General features: G+C 43.5%; 1 protein-coding gene across 1 annotated transcript in view; it reads left to right on the forward strand.

Moving 5' to 3' along the window:
* Positions 1 to 21,281, forward strand: part of LOC135222494 (intraflagellar transport protein 172 homolog) — a 369,686-nt gene that overhangs the window by 39,434 nt on the left and 308,971 nt on the right. Inside the window, 2 exon segments of the mRNA XM_064260577.1 lie at positions 9,134 to 9,221; positions 10,930 to 11,144. Of these exon segments, the coding sequence (XP_064116647.1) occupies positions 9,134 to 9,221; positions 10,930 to 11,144 (303 nt within the window).

A 21,281-nucleotide genomic window follows, 5' to 3' on the forward strand; every position in this document is an offset into this window, starting at 1 on the left:
TGGGACTTCTGGTGAACTTCGAAAAGTCCCATCTGATCCCAACGCAGTCCATCGTGTATCTGGGGGATTCAGATGGATTCAGTGGCTTTTCGAGCTTTTCCGTCCCAGGAACGACAGCAGCAATGCTTAGACAAAGTTTCAGCCTTCCTGGGGAAGGAAACATGCTCGGTGAGGGAATGGATAAGTCTGCTGGGGACCATTTCCTCGCTGGAGAAGTTTGTTTCCCTGGGGAGACTGCATCTCAGACCTCTCCAGTTTTTCCTTGCGGAGAACTGGGAGAACAAGGAGGATCTAGATGTGATCTTGAGGATCTCAAAACCAGTGAAGGATCACTTAAGGTGGTGGCTCGATCCCGCAAAGCTGGCAGAGGGTTTTTCTCTCAAGCTTCAGAGCCCCGACCTAGTGTTGTTTTCCGACGCGTCCACCTCGGGATGGGGAGCAACACTAGGGGGGAAGAAGTGTCAGGCACCTGGAGAGGGGAACAGGTGTCCTAGCACATAAACCTCAAAGAATTGGGGGCAATTCATTTGGCTCTCCAGTTCTTCGAGGAACAAGTTTCAGGCCGAGTAGTCCAGATCAACTCGGACAATACCACAGCTCTGGCCTACCTCAAGAAACAGGGAGGAACACACTCTCGGTCCCTGTTCGGTCTAGCAAGAGAGATCATGTTGTGGGCCTAAGCACGGGAGGTAACGATCCTTATGAGGTTCGTGGCAGGAGTCGAGAACGTCCGTGTGGACCTACTCAGTCGGCTAGAACAACTGCTGCCGACCGAATGGACCCTTCACCAAGAGGTATGCCAGGAACTGTGGAGGTTGTGGGGACGTCCTCTGGTAGATCTATTTGCAACATCAAGGACAAAGAGACTTCCTCTATGCTGCTCCCCTGTTCTCGATCCAGGAGCAGTAGCGATAGATGCCCTTCTTTGGGATTGGACAGGGATGGACATGTATGCCTTTCCCCCGTTCAAGATCTTGGGAGAAGTCATAAGGAAGTTTGTAGCGTCGGAAGGGACGAGGATGACGTTGATAGCCCCGCTTTGGCCTGCAAAGGAATGGTTCACAGAGGTCATGTCCTTCTTAGTAGACTTCCCGAGGACGCTACCTTTGAGAGTCGATCTACTCAGACAGCCCCACTTCGAGAGGTACCACAAAAACCTCCCCTCTCTGAGTCTGACTGCGTTCAGACTATTGAAAAGTTGGCCAGAGCGAGAGGTTTTTCAAGACCAGTGGCAAGAGCTTTTGCCAGTGCAAGGAGAGCTTCCTCTCTTGCAGTATACCAATCGAAGTGGGCCGCTTTCAGGAGTTGGTGTAGGAAGAAGGGCATTTCCTCAACCACGACCTCTGTGAATCAGATAGCCGACTTCCACCTTTATCTAAGGAATGAAGAAAAGCTGGCAGTCCCAACAATTAAAGGATACAGGAGTATGTTGTCAGCGGTCTTTAGACACAGAAGTCTGGACCTAGCTAACAACAAGGACCTTCACGATCTCTTAAGGTCTTTTGAAACCACTAAGGTGGCTCAGCCTAAGCTGCCTTCCTGGAACTTGGACGTGGTCTTGAAGTTCTTGACGTCCAGTCCGTTCGAACCTCTCCATTCTGCAACTTTGAGGGATGTTACCAGAAAGGCTGTTTTCCTAACTGCTCTGGCGACGGCGAAGAGAGTTAGTGAAATTCAAGCCATCAGCAAGCATATAGGCTTTAAAGGGCATAACGCCGTTTGTTCCTTGAGCCCGACGTTTTTAGCCAATAATGAAAACCTGTCTAACCCTTGGCCCAGGAGCTTTGAGATCAAGGGTATGGCTGAAATTGTTGGACAAGAGCCAGAGAGAGTCCTGTGCCCTGTCAGGGCTCTCAAATTTTATTTACATAAGATGAAGGAATGTCGAGGTCCTTCGGACAATTTGTGGTGTTCTGTAAGAAGGCCAGACTTACCTATGTCAAAGAATGCTCTGGCGTTTTTCTTGAGAGACACCATCAAGGAGGCTCATTCATCCTGTAAGGAAAGTGATCTTGACTGTTTAAAGTGAATGCTCACGAGATGAGGGCGATTGCAACCTCGGTGGCATTTCAGAGGAATATGGCACTCAGTGACATCCTGGGCTCCACCTTTTGGCGAAGCAACTCTGTGTTCACTTCACATTACCTGAGGGATGTGAAAACAACATATGAGAACTGCTGTTCGCTAGGGCCATACGTTTCCGCAGATACAATTTTGGTTGCAGGAAGTAGCACTCATCCTATCCTTTAGAAAATGGTTAGGAGAGTTTTTAATTTTATTGTGTTTAGTTATGGTTGTTGGGTCGGCCGCCAGAGGCGGACTTCCCATTCTTTAGCCTAAGTTATGTTGTATTAACTTATGCTAGGCTTGGTCAGGTGGTGGTTTTTGCTTCGTTGCCCTCATAGTATGGTCAATATGGTCTAGTTGCATTGTGGTCATGCCCCCGTTGACAGATCATCTAGAACTCACCAGCTATACAGGTCACTACCTTGCTGGAGACTAGTAAAGCAGAAGCAGACTTGGGTGACAGTAATCACGAAGTCAGCTATGCTAACAGGTAAGGAACCAAGGTGTCAATCATCTACATGTAATTTGTTTCCTAAAAATCCTATTCTGTCTCTTCCCACCTCCAATGGTGGGATTCAGCTATATATATATCTGACAGGTAAGTTTCATGAACAAAATGATATTGTTATGATACAATAAAGTTTGTTCATACTTACCTGGCAGATATATATATAGCTGTATTCTCCGAAGTCCGACAGAATTTCTAAACTTACGACACATGCAGTGGGAGGCCAGGTAGTTAGTACCCATTCCTGCCGCTGGGAGGCGGGTATCAGGAACCATTCCCATTTTCTATTCAGATTTTCTAGTGCCACTGTCTCCTGAGGGGAGGTGGGTGGGCACTATGAATATATATCTGCCAGGTAAGTATGAACAAACTTTATTGTATCATAACAATATCATATTTTGTTTCATATGTAAATCTGAGCGTTATTGCAGTTGTCAGTTATCTGTTCAACGACTTTCCTAAGGCCAGTAGTGTCTGTTTGAACAGCAGGCAGTGTAATTTTATAGAAAACCAATGATGAAGCCATGAAAAGAATGCCTGGGGTTAGTGTTGATATCTACGTACCTTATTGAGGCACAAGTTATCTTGAACACATGGAAGTCTCAGGTTCAAGCTCAATAACCTTCACAATTTTTCATTTTGACATAAGTAACTTACCTAGTAATTAGTACATAGCTAACAGCTTCTAGTATTGACAGCTAAAATTCAAAATTCATGGTAGCGATTCTTTTGTTTTGGTTGTGGGTAACTAGTTGTGACCACTTTTAGGAAGCAGAGGAACAACTGAGCCAGGTATTACAATTTGTTTCTGCTGGCTTACAACAAGGTTGAGTCAGCAATGGGTTTGCAATTCAGATTCTTTGCTGTTTTCTCAGAGAAATTGATGAGGTACTCTTTTTGGTGACCACTCGGTATTTATTTAGATAGGGATTTTGATAATCCTTGGAGTTATTCAGACTGAATTGACTTTTCCTTGTACAGCCAGTCTTCGGTTATCAGCGATCCAGTTTTGTGGCTTGTCTAGTTCCAAAAATCGGCAATTTTCAATGCTACACCAATTTTTGGTGCCATAATGCACCAATTTCCAGCTATGGGTGCCGATAATAGCATTATGATGCTGATTCATACTTAACAGAGGTGCCACTAAATGATTATTGGCTCCATGAGCACCATAAATTGGCAATTTTCGTTTATCATCAAGCCGTCGGAGCGGAACTCTTGCCAATAACTGGTTAGTGCCTGTATTGACTTTGCATTTAACCTACAATGTCTGACACTAGCTCATCTAGTACAGGCAGTCCCCGGGTTACGATGGGGGTTCCGTTCTTGAGACGTGTCATAAGCCGGAAATCGTCGTAAGCCGGAACATTGTCAAAAACCCTAAGAAAACCTTACTTTTAATGCTTTAGGTGCATTCAAAACTATGTAAACTGCATTCTTATTGCATTTTTCATAAAAAACCTGTAAATATTGATTATTTTGCATTTTTGGTGTCATATTTCATCTGCCAGATCAGCGTTTGTAGGTGTCGTAACTCTGGAACATGCGTCTTAACCCTGGAACATGCGTTGTAACCCTGGAAATAATTTCTGATGAATATAATTGAAAAGCGTCGTAACCTTGGAACGTCGTAAGCTGAGACATCATGACCCGGGGACTGCCTGTACTTGTTATTGCAGCAAAGTCTGCAAGACAATGATAACATATGCAAAATATGACTCGGACAAATTTGTTCATTAGAAAAGTCTTGTGCTGAATGTAAGGGCTGGGATAGCAAACAGTAGGAAACTTTAAATTCTAATCTATCTAAGTTGGCAAGGGATAGACAGAGGAAGGCTATTAATAAACAAGGCAGAATGACAAGTCAGGAATTAGATAGGTCATCCTTTGAGGTTCTGATTCTTTCTCTTCCTGTAGTTTCACCCATTCCCAGTCCTTCAACTATTCCACCTAATCCTAGTCTAATACCCAGGTTCTTGAACCCCCAACACCATTGCTGCTTGGGAGAGTAAATTTGACCATAAGTTCGAATTATTATTTAATAGTGTCACAATTAGGTGAATCAGTGAAAGCACTCATGGAGTGCAAAAGTGAAGTGAGTGAAGTGCGAGTGGAAGAGCTGGCTGTCCATACTGCTGATTCTCCTAGGTGAAGGTCCATGGCATACTCCCCTGCACCAGGGAGAAGCCATACTGAAAGTTTAAGAGCAGTCTGTTGGGTCTGCCCACAGGCAGTCGGCCCTTCAGTCTCACCTGTTGCCAAATCCAAGGTGATGACAGCAGACAGCCATTAGAAAGGTGTCTTCGCGGAAGTGGACCATCATTCCGAGGGTTCTAGCCTGGAATGGAGGCACCTGTGACGCTATAGTGAAACTTCAAGACTATTGAAATGGTCTACACCTGACATTTCTATACCAGCAATTCTGTGCAAAAGGACTAAGAAAGCTGTCCCATCGTGTAGTTTGTTGGACACCCCAAAAAGGTTTTTGCCCGAATGCTCTCCCCCCCTGTTCATAGATGGAAGCGCTCGTCGGCGCCTAGTAGTGCAGCAGCCACTGAACGCCAGCTGACTCCAGAGTATTCAGTAGCACCTGAGCGTCAATTGGCATCAAAGCACCCAGCTTCTTCCAGGTCTTGGGAAGCTGCAGTTGAATGCCCAGTGATGTTGGAGCATCTGGCAACCACTAAACGGGCAGTAGCAGTAGAACAGCCAGCTCCCAGGCACCAACCAGAACCCAATAATCGTAAGGATCATCATCACTTTTTTGCTTGTTTGGCTAGTTCAGCACCAGATCAAGAACGAAACATAGCGAATTTGGCAGCTCAACGGTTCCGGTTCATGATCCTATCCAGCAGAAGTTAGGTGATATTTTGGGTTTTTTCAAGAAACCTTCTTTTGTTCCGAAGCTCTCTAAGGACGTATCCCTGCTTCCGCTGTCGTCAGCAGAAGAGGAAGAGGATAAAGCACCAGAAGAAGAATCTTTGTCGACGGCTTATGCAGCATGCTAAAGTTTTTGCTTCATAGCTACCCTACATTTTTCTCCCCAGTGACTCCTGCTTCTCCAGCTACAACACTTCAGTTGAGCGTTCAAGGTTCAGCCAAATTACTGAAGATTGTTTTATCAACTTCAACATAGAAGGCACTTACGAAAGTTGATAATTGGCCAGCAGACAAGAGAGAGAAAGGGAAGGCTTTGCTTTAGCTATGTGTATTACGTATATGACTGGAGAAGCTCCTTCCTTGGGGAGTTCCTGCCTCCTCTCAAGGGGATTTCTCCAGTCTCATTGATTCAGCCTGAAGATCAGCTTTCTCTGCTGCTAAGGCAATGTTCTCTTTAGCAGAATTAGACCACTTTATGAAGAACACCTTCAGGATTTTGGAAGTTGTTAGCTTTTTAGATTGGTCAGTAGGTGCACTAGCTAAGAAAATTCAGGAATATCCCGATTTTCCAGCAGACATAGGCTCAGACCTTTTAGATGTTCTCTTCTGTGCAGATAAAGGAGTAAGGGACGCATCAAGAGAGTTAGCTTCCCTTTATACCAGGGGTTTTTAAAAAAGAGAGACTTTGGTGTTCTCACACCAGTAAGGGAATATACTAACCACAGCTCAGAAGTCTGCCCTCCTATTCTCTCCCTTAGTTAAAGACTTCTTATTCCCTGCTTCGGTTGTCAGTGACATCACTATAGGTCTACAGAAGAAGTCCACACAGGACTTATTAGTACGATCCATGAGACGCCTGAAAGAATCTGTGCTTTCCTCCAGTGCTAAGAAGTCGTCTCCGTTGCAGCCTTTTCCATTTCATGGTAGTAAACAAAGAGCAAACCCCAGAACGAGAGCCAACGTCTGTTTCAGCCCTCGAGCAATCAAGAAGACAGCAACTAGACCTGTTTCAAAGAAGTGAAAACTACTTCCTCTGTGCCCCAGTAGGTGCCAAGCTCCAGCAATTTTGGGAAGAATGGAGCTAGAGGGAGGGGCAGAACCATGGGTAATAAAAGTGCTGAGATTTAGGTATTCGATCTCATTTCTAGAAAAACTTCTCTTAGTGAGGAAGCCCATTGTCTTGACTGTGTACTCAGTAGGTCAAAAAGGTTTTCAGCTCTCGCAGAAGTACATTCTCTCCCCAAGAAGATGACAATAGAGGTTTTCATGGAAGAGAGCTCCAAGGGTTTTTACAACTGATGGTGCATAGTTCCAAAGTCGACAGGTGGATGGAGACCAGTATTGGATATGAGTGCCCTAAATGTCTTTGTGCAGGAGACAAAGTTTCGTGTGGAAACAAATCACTCCATTCTATCAGCGATGTGCAAGGGAGATTGGATGATATCCGTAGACATGAGGAGGGATGCGTATTTACACATCCCAGCACATCCAGAGTCAAGAGAATACCTAAGATTTGTCTTTCAAGATCAAATTTACCAATTTCAGCCTTTCAATGGCTCCTCAAGTTTTTCCCAGGGTTCTGGCTCCTCTAGCAGATGGCTTCATCTACAAAGACTGGCTCCTTTGATCTCAGATGAAGGAACATTGCATGGAGGATTTAAGGAGAACACTTCTACTGACGCAAGACTTATGTTTGTTAATAAACCCTCATAGGTCTCCACTGGTTCCATCTCAAGAGATAGTATATATAGGGACAACTCTGAACTCTCTCTTTTTCGGGTTTTTCCATCCCCCAAAAGAGTGGAGTCTTGCTTTCAGACAATAGACGAATTTCTCTATCTACAGCATTGCTCATCCAACAAATTGATGAGCCTGCTCAGGACATTGGCATCGATAGAGCTGTTTGTGTCACTAGGGAGATTCCACACGAGAGTATTTCAGTTTTATCTCAGGGCCAGCTGGAACAGGAAAAGTCAGCCCAATTCAATTGTGTTCCCAATAACATAGGGCGACCTCGATGTTGTGTTTCTCTAATAGACGAGGCGACAACCCAGGACAGGGTTCGAAAGCTCTTGTAATGTTTTATAAAATCAGTAATTCACCACTGAAAATAATTGAAAGGTAAACTTATAACACTAATTCCCTTTACTATGAACTTACTACGAATGTAGCAAACAAAATAAAGAAATGCACAAGTGGCATATTACACACAATGCAAAAGATCCTAATCCAGGGCAAGCATCTTGACACTTCTTTGGCCTAAAGTGAGTCACATGGAAGAAGGGGACCTTTTAGGAGGATGGACTGTGGCTGGGGCTTGTGTAGTGAGGTCTTTGTTTTTCAGGTTCTTTCAGGCTGGTGTGACCAGATGGCCATTTGTATGGAATGAGACAGCTTATGATTAATGGATTTGTAGCGCAGAAAAGTTTATCTCTTCTTATAGTAATTTATCTTTTATAATTATAACAAGTACTCTTCTCCTAGCCCTACTGATTTCCCATAGTGACCCTATGGAGGAGTTATGGAGTTCCATTTGACAACGTCTGTGAGAGAGAGAGAGAGAGAGAGAGAGAGAGAGAGAGAGAGAGAGAGAGAGAGAGAGGGAGTAATTGGTGGTTGGATGGTTAACGACTGTATTGGCTGTTGGTGAGTTCTGGGTTGTCTGCTGGTGCTGTTGATTGTTAGAGTTCTGTGTTTTGAGTTTTTTTGGTCAGTCTTTAGTCAGAAACTGTGATAATCAGTAGTATTAGCAGCAGTCTGTGGAAAGTGTTGAGGGTATTGAAGTTATTTAAGTAGTATGTTATTGGTTTGTTGCTGATTGTTGTTGGGTTTGAAGTTGGTCGCTTAAGAGTTGTTGTTCTATGAGGTTTTTGTTGAGTTGTATGTGAGTTCCTGTTGGACTATATGTGAGTTGTTGTTGGTGTTGTTAGTGGCTGTGTGTGTTGCTTTTTTGTGTTGCTGTTGTTTTGTGTTAGTAATTGTTTGTGCAGTGGTCTTGTGTTGTGTTGTTGAGTTGTGGTCCTTGGTTGTTGTTGTTGTTGTGTTGTTGGGTTGTCGGTTGTGGTTCTTGGTTTTTGTCGTGTAGTTGGTGGTCTGAGTGACCTTGACCAGCGGACAGCACAGGATAGCCTGGAGTATCTGGAGTTGGGTAAGTAAGTACATGTGTTTTGAGAGTTTTTTATGCGTTGGGTTTGTGTTTTTTTTTTTTGTGTTTGTATTGGTCAATTGTCCTGCGTGAATTCTGTAGTGTAAAGAAGAAAGTGTGACTGAGGGTGGGTTTGGCAACCCATCCAGAATACTTAAAAAAGTGAAGCTGTTGACTTCTTTGGAGCTGTGGATCCATGAGTTACATGCACATGATTACTATTACTCCCCATTCCTTCTTTGGGTGATAGGTTATTTTGAATTTCCATGTGAGTGTCTAAAAGATTAGGTCTTTGATTGGAAGGATTATTGAAATATTTAGTTTTTTTAACTTTGTTGCACTTTGATACAGTATTTTGATATAAATAAAGACTCAGCATTGTGCAGTACCTATTCTCTGTGATGTAATGTAAATGCTACACCCTATATCTGCAGTTTTGTTAGTGAAGTATTTGAGCAGTGATGAGATAGATATTTTGTGAATTTTTAGTAGTCTTCATTAATAGTAAATTTTCCCTTCATTTTGCCCCACAGTTTACGTGGAACGGCTTTCCTTGCCGGTCACGCCGATGGTTCAATTGTACGGTTCTATGTGGCAGATGACTCTTATGCTGAGCCTCAGGTATGTTTTGACTAGATATTTTAAAATTATAATAATCATCATGTTCACCATTAGTAATGTTTTTATGCCAGTTTTCCCTTTATAGGGTTAGACATGAAATTAGCTGTCTTTCCCACTTTCCTCTTTTGTGCCTTTTCCCCTTAAAGTGTTATTTAGTTTAGCTCCTCATCTCTCCCCTTTTTCATGATTTTCTTAGTATTCTTTCAGATCTACATCCTGCTACCTAAGTACTATATAGTACTACTACATATTCTGATTACCTGTTCCAAACCAGCTCAGTTAGTAAGATGCATACAGTATATCATTTTTATGATTACTTGTTCCTAACCAACTCAATCAGTTGGATCTCAGTTTGGTTTCCAGTCACAAGACACCACATCTCTGCACCATTACCTTGGCCATTGTATGAGCTGTACCTCTGTTTTCAAGCCATGAATATAATAATTAGACACCTATTCTAAATTAATTTTCTTTTTCATTGCTCATATTTAGCAGCATTTAGTAATACAGATTTCTCCATACAACTTAAGTCTTTGCTCTGTCCACTAATTGGATGTTTTCATATATTGGTTGTATAGTAGTCTCTATGTCAGCCAGATACAGTAGTTGTTTTTTTTTTTTCTTATCACCCTCTCAATACTGAACATTTCTACTCGTTTGTCCTCTGATTCGGCTTTTAACACTCAAGTCATCTACATACAGCATCTCCTAGGGGCCTGCATTTCTTAAATCTTTTGTTGCTTCCTCCAGTTCCAGTAAACAGGAAAGTGCCAAGAGGTGATCCTTGATGGACATTAACTCCTATCGTAAATGCTTTTAATACAGCTAGTGCTGTCTTTGATTTAGATATTGTGTTAAGGGACAGTAACATCTTTAGCTCTGTCCTTCAAGCATCTTGTGCCTTCATCATATTTTTTTTATCTATCTGTTTGTCTTGATACTCTGTTAAGTGTTTTCTTTATATTGACAAACATATTTTGTGTGAGTGGCCTGATTGTGATGTGCATACTGAGGATATGTCCTTTATGTTTTATTGTAGGTTGATTTTAATGTTTATGGCTTTTTAAAATTTATTTATCTCACCTCTGTTGCATCCTTTATTTCAACTTTGCTAGTGTGTGTCCACTCCATTTTTTTTCTCACCAACCTCCACTAGAGATTATATTTTTCTCTGTCAATAAAGGCTGTTCTTTCACCAGTCCATGTCCATCTCACCTTTTGTACACAAGTGTACAAGGTTTCTAGGCAGCATCTTAATCCCTTCCATATTTATTCTTAACATATTTGTAACATTTATCATGCTCATTTAGACAGATACTGAGGCTGCTTCATCTTAAGAAGTAATTTTTTTTTGTAATGATGTTTGTATACCTTTAGAAATGAACTCTATCCAACTAGTTTGTATAGACTTTGAACCAGCTTATTGAAGGTTTATGAATTTATTTTAATTATGCCTAGGGCCATCCATAAAGATTTCAGAAAGAACTGATAGAGAAATCTGTAAAGGAAATATATGCTCTTTGTAGTCTATTGCCATGAATGCACTTGTTAATTTTTATCAGGAAAATTGGAACTTGGAAATTGAAACCTTTATGGCAGTTGGTCAACAATTTTGAGAAACTCACATTTGAGTGTATTGCAGTAGTTTGGAACAGTGAAGTATGCAATCAGTTTTATTCATGCGTTGTTTTTTCTTTCTTTTTTTCAGGGAAAGATAATATCCCATCCAGTTCCTCCATATGCTCTTTCATGGACCAACAGCAACATTGTTATTGCTGGATGTGATAAACGAGTGGTGATGTATGCCAAAACTGGAAAAATGCAGCAGCAGTTTGATTACAGCCGGGAAGCATCAGAGAGGGAATTCACTACTGCAGCGTGCAGTCCAAGTGGCCAAGCTCTAGTTGTGGGTAGTTATGACAGGTATATTAACAAACAAGTTATTAGTGCAATTCTTTGCAATGCTTCATGCGCTCTAATGGCATTGTGTAATTACCTTTTTGTACGCAGTACGTATAATTAAAATTAAATAGTATGCAAAAGATTTGAGATTAAGGCTTTAAGAACGCTAGGAGTCAGGTGGAGGAGTGAGTAAGAACTGATACCATAAGGGAAATTACAAAAGTTCTGTAGTAGCTGAGATAATAATGAGATGTAATAGTAGTACTGATAGAATCAGCTGGGCTTGTGTGGGCCCAGTGGAATTGAAATACTTACAAAAGACTTACATGGACAAGAATTATGAGAATGGCGGCTGGAGATTTGATTAAAATAAAGCTTGGGAATGATATGAGTGGTAGAGTTCCATAGCTTGGGGGTGGTGACAGGGATGGTTGTTGAAATTTAAGTATCTCTTTGACTTTAAAGGAAATTGTAATGTAGAGCGTGTCCATAAAGTCATTCCTTGATTAATTAAATTAATAACTTAAAAATTTTTGTGGATATGACTGTACAACTTTCACATTATGTTGAGCAATTACTAAAGTTTTTTTGTTTGCCTCCAAATGCCACTATGATCACTATCCGCCAGCTGAGTCAAGAATAGCAGAAATGGTGTCATTGCAGGAGGAAGCCCAGCGTGTGTTATGATACCACAAAAAGTCACCTGTTGCAGTTCAAAGCAAGTTCAGAAATGAGTATCGACGAGATCCACCAGATGTTAAAAGCATTAAAGACTGGTATAAAAAGTTCACAGAGACTGGAAAGTGTTGAAGACTGTAAAGAGAACAGTGACCCAGTGTTGATGATGCATCCGATGCATTTTGCTGATAGCCCAACAGAATGGCCACCACGTTTACCAGACATATTACCCTTCTTGATTTTTTCGTATGGGGTTATATCAAGGATAAAGTGTACAGTACTACACTAGTACCTAATTTTGAGACCTTAAAAGCAAGGATAACAGAAGCTCTAGCAACGGTAACTATGGAAATGCTGGAGAATACCTGGTGTGAGATAGAATTTCTCTTAGACGTACTCCAGGCAACTTTGCTTAAAAATACTCCAGGCAACTTTGCTTAAACGTACTCCAGGCAACAAAGGGGGCACATGTTGAAATTTATTAGAAATGTAAAAAAAAACTGAGTCATTGTTGTTGAAATTGAAGAAAACCTTATTTCTGGGCTCAGCTCGTGTCGCTGCGCGAAATAATCCTTTAATCTATTATTTCTAGGGTAAATGTACTAACACATACCAGAGAATAAATAAAATAAAGAAAAAGGTCAGTATAACTGACTCGCTCACCCTCCAAGAGGGTGTCGGTATGAACACTAGGCGAGTGAGACCACTACCACGAGCCAAAAACCAATAGAAATCTCCCACAACAAAAACCCTCCATGAGGAGAGCCGACCCACAGAGTGAGCAGCTCGTACTACTACTACTCCATCCCATGCTGCCGACTGCTGCGCCTCTGGTGGCCATCCTTTAAAAGTTAGCGCCAGGAGCCACACGTGCTAATTTTCTCTCTGTGTTTTTTGTGCCCTTTCGTGGATTTTTATTATAATGGAGCGTGCAGCTATCGCAGCAGCTAAGTTAAGTACTCAGTATTTACGATTAGTTGGTTTTTTCCGTCCCTGAGACAGTATTTTTGCCGTTTTTTTTTAGGTATAAATACGTTCCTCCGGGGGTCGAAGCATGGCAGCATGGTTCTGCCGCGTGATGGGTTCGTTCTTGGTCTCCCATACCTAGAACATCCCTTATTTATGTACGCTCTATTTGATTATCCGCTGTTTAGATTAAGGTCTACTCAGGTTGTCATGCATGCATGTATTTCACCTTATGTAGGCTTTTTCTATCCAGACCCTAGTCCAGGTTCTTAGTATCGGCCTCTGACTAGCTTTGAGTGGTAGACTTGCCTCTTGGGTTTAGTCGTACACTCCTGGATTTTTTCTCCTGCTATATTACTTTCTCTCTTTCATTTGATTTTATTTTATTATATGTATTTTATCATCGTTAGGTTAGTTAGGCGTCTGGCTTAGCCTAGGTCCTGGCTCATAGAGCCTATACTACCGCTGATCAGTTCGGTTGCTTCCCTATAGTATCTCTCTGATCAGTTGGTTTAGCCCTGTGGGCCCGTTTGCTACCGCTTTTCAGTTCAAGTTGCTTCCCGATAGCTTCTCTCTGATCAGTTGGTTGGCCTAGGTTGGGTGATCGTATCTCAGTTTACCGCCTCGTGGTCACTTCGTGATCACGGGACAGCCAGACGCCTGCCCAGTCCACCCTTCCCCCCCACCCCCCACCCGCTCTTCCCAATAGAGTCGGGCGGGGGTGGGTCGGTCTGCCCATGCTCGCTCCGCATACCCGAGCCTGCCTCCTCTCTCTCCTCAGGCGGAGGGGCTAGGGAGTCGGGACAGACCCAGACTGGTCTCGACCTCTCCGGCTTCATCGGTCCGGCCGTGGCACGTTGTGGGGGGCCCTGGCCTGGCCTTCCCCCCCTCTGTTGCTACCTTGTCGCTCCGGGCTAGCTCGAGCATGTATGTCCTCTCGCCCTTTCCCTCCTTACTAGAGCTCCTCCCTGATCGGAGTCCTGGTATCCAGCGGAAGGGGCTAGTCCACCCAGTAGAGTGGACCGGAACATACAGTAGGTCACTACTAACCTTACCGTTTTGCTGAGTTTCTACACTCCGCTTCACACTGGACCTAGTCCGGTTCGCTTGTGTTTAGGTTTAAGTTATCTATAAGTTTATCTTAAGTACCTTAAACCATCCCCCCTCCCTTTCATATCTTACCGGATCTCTCCGGGATTATAGCCTATTCAGGCAAAGCAGGGAGGGGTTATGCCCAAATTTTTTCCGAGCTCCGGCATGTAACGGAGTTCTTTTGTCCTTTAGTCTGTAAGTGATGCTATTTAAGATACTCATGTGTCTTCCCACTTACAGGCCACCAACTGTGAGCATCCGGGATGTTCCGCTACACTTCAGGACCCCTGTGGACACGAGTTGCCGGTCCCCATGCTCCATGCGCGACTCCGCACGGGGACATCCAGGTCTGGTACCATGAAACGTGTACCATATGTTACGATCTGGTGAGCCAGCTTTTGGAAGGGGTAAGTATTCCATCTCCAGTAGCTGCTCCGCTTCTTTTTTAGTGCTTAAGTTTTCATCATTTACTTTAACTTAAGGCATCTAGTTTAAGTTATACTCTAAGTTTTAGTTTTAAGTGATTCTTAAATCTAAAATACGCCCTCTCTTACAGGCTCCGGCAGTAAGGGATACCGCACTGGCTACCCTGCGGGCCTGGGTCGGAGGTTTTGGCAAGAACGCCGCCAAGGGTCAGCCCTACATCCTCGAGAAGCGGTTAGCACTATTAATCTTCTCCGGAGGCAAGGCGACAGGTTACGTCGACCCAGTAGAGGCGGACCCGACTATCGCCTTTATCCAACAACAGCTGGCGGCCTCCTTAACTGAACAAGACCAGGAGGATCTCCACGGATGTCGCAACCCTGGATATTAATGTTGAACCGATGGTAGGTATAGAACGACCTGTTGGTCGAGGTAAGTAATGTAGGCACCCAAGGGTCGCCCTTGGGTGTGACTGTTTCTTCTACCCCTGCAACCTCTCCATCCTTCCAAGGCTTTACGGGTGATGAATTATATACTCCTCCTGAGGCTTCGGTTAGACCTAAGGTCAAGGCTAAAGTGATGACCTTGACTAAGACGTCATCGTCGTCTAAGAAGACGTCCTCGTCTTCTTCCTCACGTAAGTCTCCGGCTCGCAATCCCGGCCCAGACAGGTCTAAAGCTTCTAGCTCCGGCTCTAAGTCCTCAAAAAGTAAATCCAAGGAGAGATCTCGCACTCCGGCAGAATCACCAGTTCCGCTACCATTGGTTCCAATTCAGAGCCTCCCCTCCACCTCCGCAGCAGCTCCGGCTTTGGACTCCAATGCTGGCCTGTTGCAACAGGTGGGCGACCTAGTTGGGTCCCTAAAGAGTAGTATGGAACAGATGATCTCTCGCCTGTCGGATAGGATCACTTCCCAGATACTATTATAGCCGGACTAAGAGAAGCCCCTCTAGCCTCTCCCTCACTTTCCAACACAAGTGGAACTCAGCTTCCTCCGTATGACTCACTTCCTGCTTTTCTCTATGAACAACCCATGGAGTAGCGTCATACGCCCCCTTCCAGGACGTCTCATCTCCATCCCGGAGTTTGGAACTCGAAGAATAGAGGACTTCGAGTTCTACCCGGAAAGGCCTACAGCCTCCTTTCATAGGCTAGCAAGGCTCACCACCCTTCGGCTATGGTTCGGGACGATAGGGTACCAAAGGAGACAGTCCTCTATTCACGAGACCAGGCTCAGAGAGAATGGCTCAGATGTTTAGAGGACATGGATTGTTCTACACCAAGATACAACCATTTAAAAGTCCCTTTAACCATTTTCACAATGGATGAGAGTACCAGCTCCCGTTCCTAACCAAGATAGCAAGGTCGACCATCTCAGCGGCCCAGAAGGGGGAAACCATGCCTCAGTTGAAAGAAGCAGATCCCACATCTCCGTTACTCCCTTCAATTGGAGAATTGTGGGAAGACTTGCCGAATCAATTCTCAGCTGGCAAAACTCAAACCGGACTGTGCTATGGAGCAGTTTGGTGAAAAGCTACCCAGGCTCCCAGATAGTCTTATTCAAGCTGAATTGACGCAAAATCACGACTAGCCAGATCAATCAACTCTATGGCTATGTCTGAGGTAGCAACCATGGCCTATGGATCAGAACCAATTTTTAAGCTTATGACCAAAGCCCTGACTCAAACGGTGCAGTCGGATATGTTCGAGTTTGCCACTGCTAGAAAACGAATTGTAGGAAGCATGTCCTGCTAGAGGCAACCATTCGACATGAGCCGAAATAGGTTACTCTCTCAACATCTGGGGCGCAGATCTCTTCCCAGAGGCTATGGTTAAGGAAGTCCAGGCAGAGGCTACGAGGTTGAACCAGAGCCTTAAGGGACCGTTGGGGCCTTACGGCTAGGAGGAAGGCAAGACTTGACACCTAAAGGTAAGGGACAGAGGAAATCCAGGCGTTTCCAACCTTACCAGAAAGAAGCAACCACGCTTTCCTCAACAAGTTCCAGCAGTGCCGTTAGTGCAGACAGCCCAAACCTTCCATTCTAAAGGTCAATCACAGCCCATTTATGTGATATCCCCTCAGCCTCAACCCTCTACCTCATACGCCATCTCTCCAGCTTACAATCAAGCCTTCGAGAGTCAAGCTTCTCAGAAGTATGACCGCTCGGGTAAGGGAGGCAGAGGTAAGCGGTCCTTTCATGGGAGAGGATCGGGAGGCCCCTTTAATAGGGGAAAGCACTTCAGAGGAGGCCGAGGCGGTTACCAGAACCAATGAAGAACTTCAGGTAGGAGGGAGGCTGTTTCACTTTCGCCACCGGTGGAACTTCAGCCATTGGGCTCAGAGCATAGTGTCAAAAGGGCTGGGTTGGAGCTGGTTGACGAACCACCTCCAGCCAGACCTTTCCGTCAAACTTCCTTCCAAAGAATTGACAGAGTACGCGGAGGACCTCCTTCAGAAAGGAGCTTTATAGCGAGAGTCAAGAGATTAAAATTTCAAGGTCGCTTGTTCAGCGTGCCAAAGAAAGGCTCACAAAAAGAAGGGTAATCTTAGACTTGTCCCGCTTAAACTTAGCCATCCGCTGCGACAAGTTTCAAGATGCTCACGATCTCACAGGTGCGGACCTTACTTCCCGTGGGGCCGTCACCACCTCTATCGATCTTACAGACGCCTACTATCATATCCCTATTGCAAGACACTTCCGTCCGTTATCTGGGTTTCAAGATAGGAGACCAGACATTCTCCTTCAAGGTAGTTCCATTCGGACTCACGTGGCACCCAGGGTGTTCACGAAGCTAGCGGAAGTGGTAGTGCAACAACTCAGATCGCAAGGGATTATGGTAGTGGCGTATCTCGACGATTGGTTGATCTGGGCCCCATCAGTCGAGGAATGCAACAAGGCTACACTGAAAGTGATCCAGTTCCATAGAATATCTAGGATTCAAGATAAACAAGTCCAAGTCAAGACTCCACTCCAGAGTCAAACTTTCAGTGGCCTAGGCATTCAATGGAATCTATCCTCCCACACTCTGTCGATTCCATCTACCAAAAGGAAAGATGCGAAGTCAGTCAAGCAATTTCTAAGTCACAAACTAGCATCAAGGAGAGCTCAGGAAAGGATCCTCGGCTCTCTCCAGTTTGCATCAGTAACGAACGTCTTAATGAAGGCCAAACTGAAAGACCTAACCAGGATCTGGCGCTCGCGAGCAAATGTCAGGTCCAGGGACAAGCTATCCTCAGTGCCTCTGATTCTAAAGAATCGGCTTCGGCCGTGGGCAAAAGTCAAGAATCTATCAGTGTCAGTCCCCCTTCAGTTCCCTCCACCAGGGATCACCATCCACACAGACGCGTCCTTAAGCGGCTGGGGAGGGTATTCCCAGGTCAAAAAGGTTCAAGGGATTTGGTCACTCCAGTTCCGTCAGTTCCATATAAACGTACTGGAGGCAATGGCAGTGTTCTTGACTCTAAAAAGGTTACACCCACCGAAGTACTCCCACATAAAGCTAGTCCTGGACAGCGCAGTGGTAGTACATTGTATAAACAGAGGAGGCTCCAAGTCACGTCATCTAAATCACGTCATGGTAGCCATCTTCTCCCTGGCAGACAAGTTCAGTTGGCATCTTTCCTCCACTCACATAGCTGGAGTGAGAAACGTCATAGCAGACGCCCTATCCCGATCAGTACCCCTAGAGTCGGAATGGTCTCTAGACAACAGTTCGTTCAATGGATCCTTCAAGAGTCCCAGGGCTACAGGTGGATCTCTTCGCATCCCAAGCGAACCACAAAACTACCGTGTTATGTAGCCCCCAACCTGGACCCTCTGGCTTACGCCACGGACGCCCTGGCTCTGGACTGGAACAACTGGGAGAAGATTTACGTCTTCCCTCCAGTGAATCTCCTATGAAAGTATTGAACAAACTCAGGACATTCAAGGGTCAAGTGGCTGGCTAGTAGCCCCAGATGGCCGAAGAGCAATTGGTATCCCCTAATTCTGGAACTGGGCCTTCGTCCTCTTCGGATCCCCAGTCCCAAGCTCTCCCAGTCAGTACAAACGAAGACTGTGTTCGCTTCCTCAGGGATTCTCAAAACCCTAACTTTATGGATTTCATGAAGTTTGCGGCAAAAAGAGATGCGAATATTGACCCTCAGAATATTCTCTTCTTGGAATCCGATAAAAGGGATTCAACTTTGAGGCAGTATGATGCTGCTGTCAAAAAGTTAGCAGCCTTCCTGAGAGAGTCGGATATCAGAATCATGACAGTTAATCAGCTATATCCTTCTTCAGATCCTTATTTGAAAAAGGTTTAGCAGCTAGCACGATTACGACAAACAAGTCAGCCTTGAAAAAGATATTTCAATTTGGATTTAACATAGACTTGACGGATACCTACTTCTCGTCTATTCCTAAGGCATGTGCTACTTAGGCCTTCTGTGAGGCCTACGTCAGTTTCATGGTTCTTAAACGATGTTCTAAAACTGGCTTCCGAAAACGATAATGACACATGCTCGTTTATGATGCTCCTAAGGAAAACCCTATTTTATTAAGCCTGGCTTCAGGAGCAAGAATTTCAGAACTGTCGGCTTTATCCAGAGATCCGGATCATATTCAATTCCTTCCCACAGGGGAAGTCCTACTTTCTCCGGAACGTAGCTTTTTGGCAAAGAATGAAGATCCTTTGATGAGGTGGGAACCTTGGAAAGTACTACCTCTTCCACAAGATGTATCCCTATGTCCAGTTTCAACCTTACGAGCCTTTCTATCCAGGACCTCCTCATCCTCATCGGGGCCCCTCTTTAAGAGGGAAAAAGGTGGAACTTTATCCATTAAAGGCATCAGGCACAATCCTGTACTTTATTAAACAAGCCCAATCCTGACTCTTTCCCAAAAGCACATGATGTCAGAGCAGTAGCCACCTCAATTAATTATTTCCAACACATGAACTTCGATGAGTTGAAAAAGTATACCGGATGGAAATCGCCGACAGTGTTCAAACGCCATTACCTTAAGTCCTTGGAAGCTCTGAAATTTTCAGCAGTAGCAGCGGGAAACATAGTTTCCCCTGACTCTAGTTAATTTGTAGTAGAAGATTCAGTCCTCCTTTCTACCTGCTTCACCCAACAGTTCGTCTATTCCTACCGTGTTCATTTACATTCACCTTGTGCCTTAGCTGCTTTTTTGATGATGTAGTGGGTGCCCCTTATTTTTTGCTAGGGACACTCACAGATGATTATGCATATTGATCTCATGGATGTTAACCCTTATTTTTATGCTAGGGATACATCTCAATTTATAATGGTTACGGGTTTTGTATATTAAGTCATATACATTCCTTATATATTATCATTGTTGATTAATTTGTTCATTTGATTGTTTTAATTGCTATTGTATTTTTGATACATGCCTTTACACAGATACCATTTTGTACATGTAAGCCAATTTAAACCTCTGTACATATGTAAATTACCTTATGTTTAGAAATATGTTTAGAATTAAGGGTAATTTAAGCATATTTAGTTTTGTATCACTGTGTATTTGTATCTTTTTAGCAATTATATTCTTTTTTATATTTACTTTATTTATTTGAGACCTATTCTGATTTATTTTATTACTTTTGTTTACAATCTTGTGCTATTTATCTGAGGTACGAATTTCGCCGCAGCGACACGAGCTGAGCCCAGAAAAGGGATTTTGACGTAAGGAAAAATCTATTTCTGGGCGATTGGCTCGGGTTGTCGCCAGCGAAATCCCACCATACCCATCCCTTCGCCCAAGATTGTCTGCTAACTTCAGGATGGCCACAGAGGCGCAGCAGTCGGCAGCATGGGATGGAGTAGTAGTAGTACGAGCTGCTCACTCTGTCGGGTCGGCTCTCCTCATGGAGGGTTTTTTGTTGTGGGAGATTTCTATGGTTTTTGGCTCGTGGTAGTGGTCTCACTCGCCTAGTGTTCATACCGACACCCTCTTGGAGGGTGAGCGAGTCAGTTATACTGACCTTTTTCTTTATTTTATTTATTCTCTGGTATGTGTAGTACATTTACCCTAGAAATAATAGAATTTAAAGGATTATTTCGATGGCGTACACGAGCCAAATCGCCCAGAAATAGATTTTTCCTTACGTCAAAATCCCTTATCTCTACCTAACATGGTTTGTGTTTAATAAAGATCTGATATGCGGGATAGACTTTATGAACACCCTATATTCTCTCTGATGTAGATATCCATTTTTGTATGTAAGGATAGGGATAATTTTTCCTTTTTTGCAAAAGACATTCTTTATAGTTTTAGAGACATGTATAGCATGTAGATACTAATGTAATAATAGAACAGTTTATTTTATATGTATTATGTTTAGCTTTTATTAATTGTGGTATCTTAGCAGTAGAAGTAGCAATTTTTGTGGGGATAGTGACAGGAGGAGGAAGTTTGTCAGCTGTTTACCAGAAAGAGTAATGGTCTTAGAGGAACAATGAGGAGCAACAAAGGCTAACTGGAAGGGCACTCGCATGTTTACACCTTGAAATGGCCTGTAGGCTGTTATTTATTTATTTGTTGTTTTTTTTACCTCCCTCCAGATTGTGATAATTTAAACATAGGTTTTGTTTTACACAAATTTTCAGATTTTGATTCTTCTCATTTTCTAATCAATGGGCAAAATTACTTATCATAATTTTCTGTAGAATTTGAGTTAAAATGCTTGTGATTTTCATTGCACTCTCATGTTCCTTTGATGTTCTGCAAAACTGAGTATTGAAAATCATTTGTTTTAGTTAAGCAATTTAAAAATATGAGACCATTGTTAGTACACAGCACTTCTAGGAACAGTTTCAGATCATATAAGAATTTTTTTTATGACAAAAGCATATGCTCAAGCTGCTATTTTCATATTTTCTGTGGCATACAAATTGATGGGATCGTCATTGCCATAATCACCCGTGAATTATATACTGTTGATGAATCCAGTCTGTTGAATTAGGTGGCAGAGCTTGGTGAAAATCCATT

Source organism: Macrobrachium nipponense, chromosome 3, assembly GCF_015104395.2.
Source record: "Macrobrachium nipponense isolate FS-2020 chromosome 3, ASM1510439v2, whole genome shotgun sequence".
Taxonomy (NCBI): Eukaryota; Metazoa; Arthropoda; class Malacostraca; order Decapoda; family Palaemonidae; genus Macrobrachium; species Macrobrachium nipponense.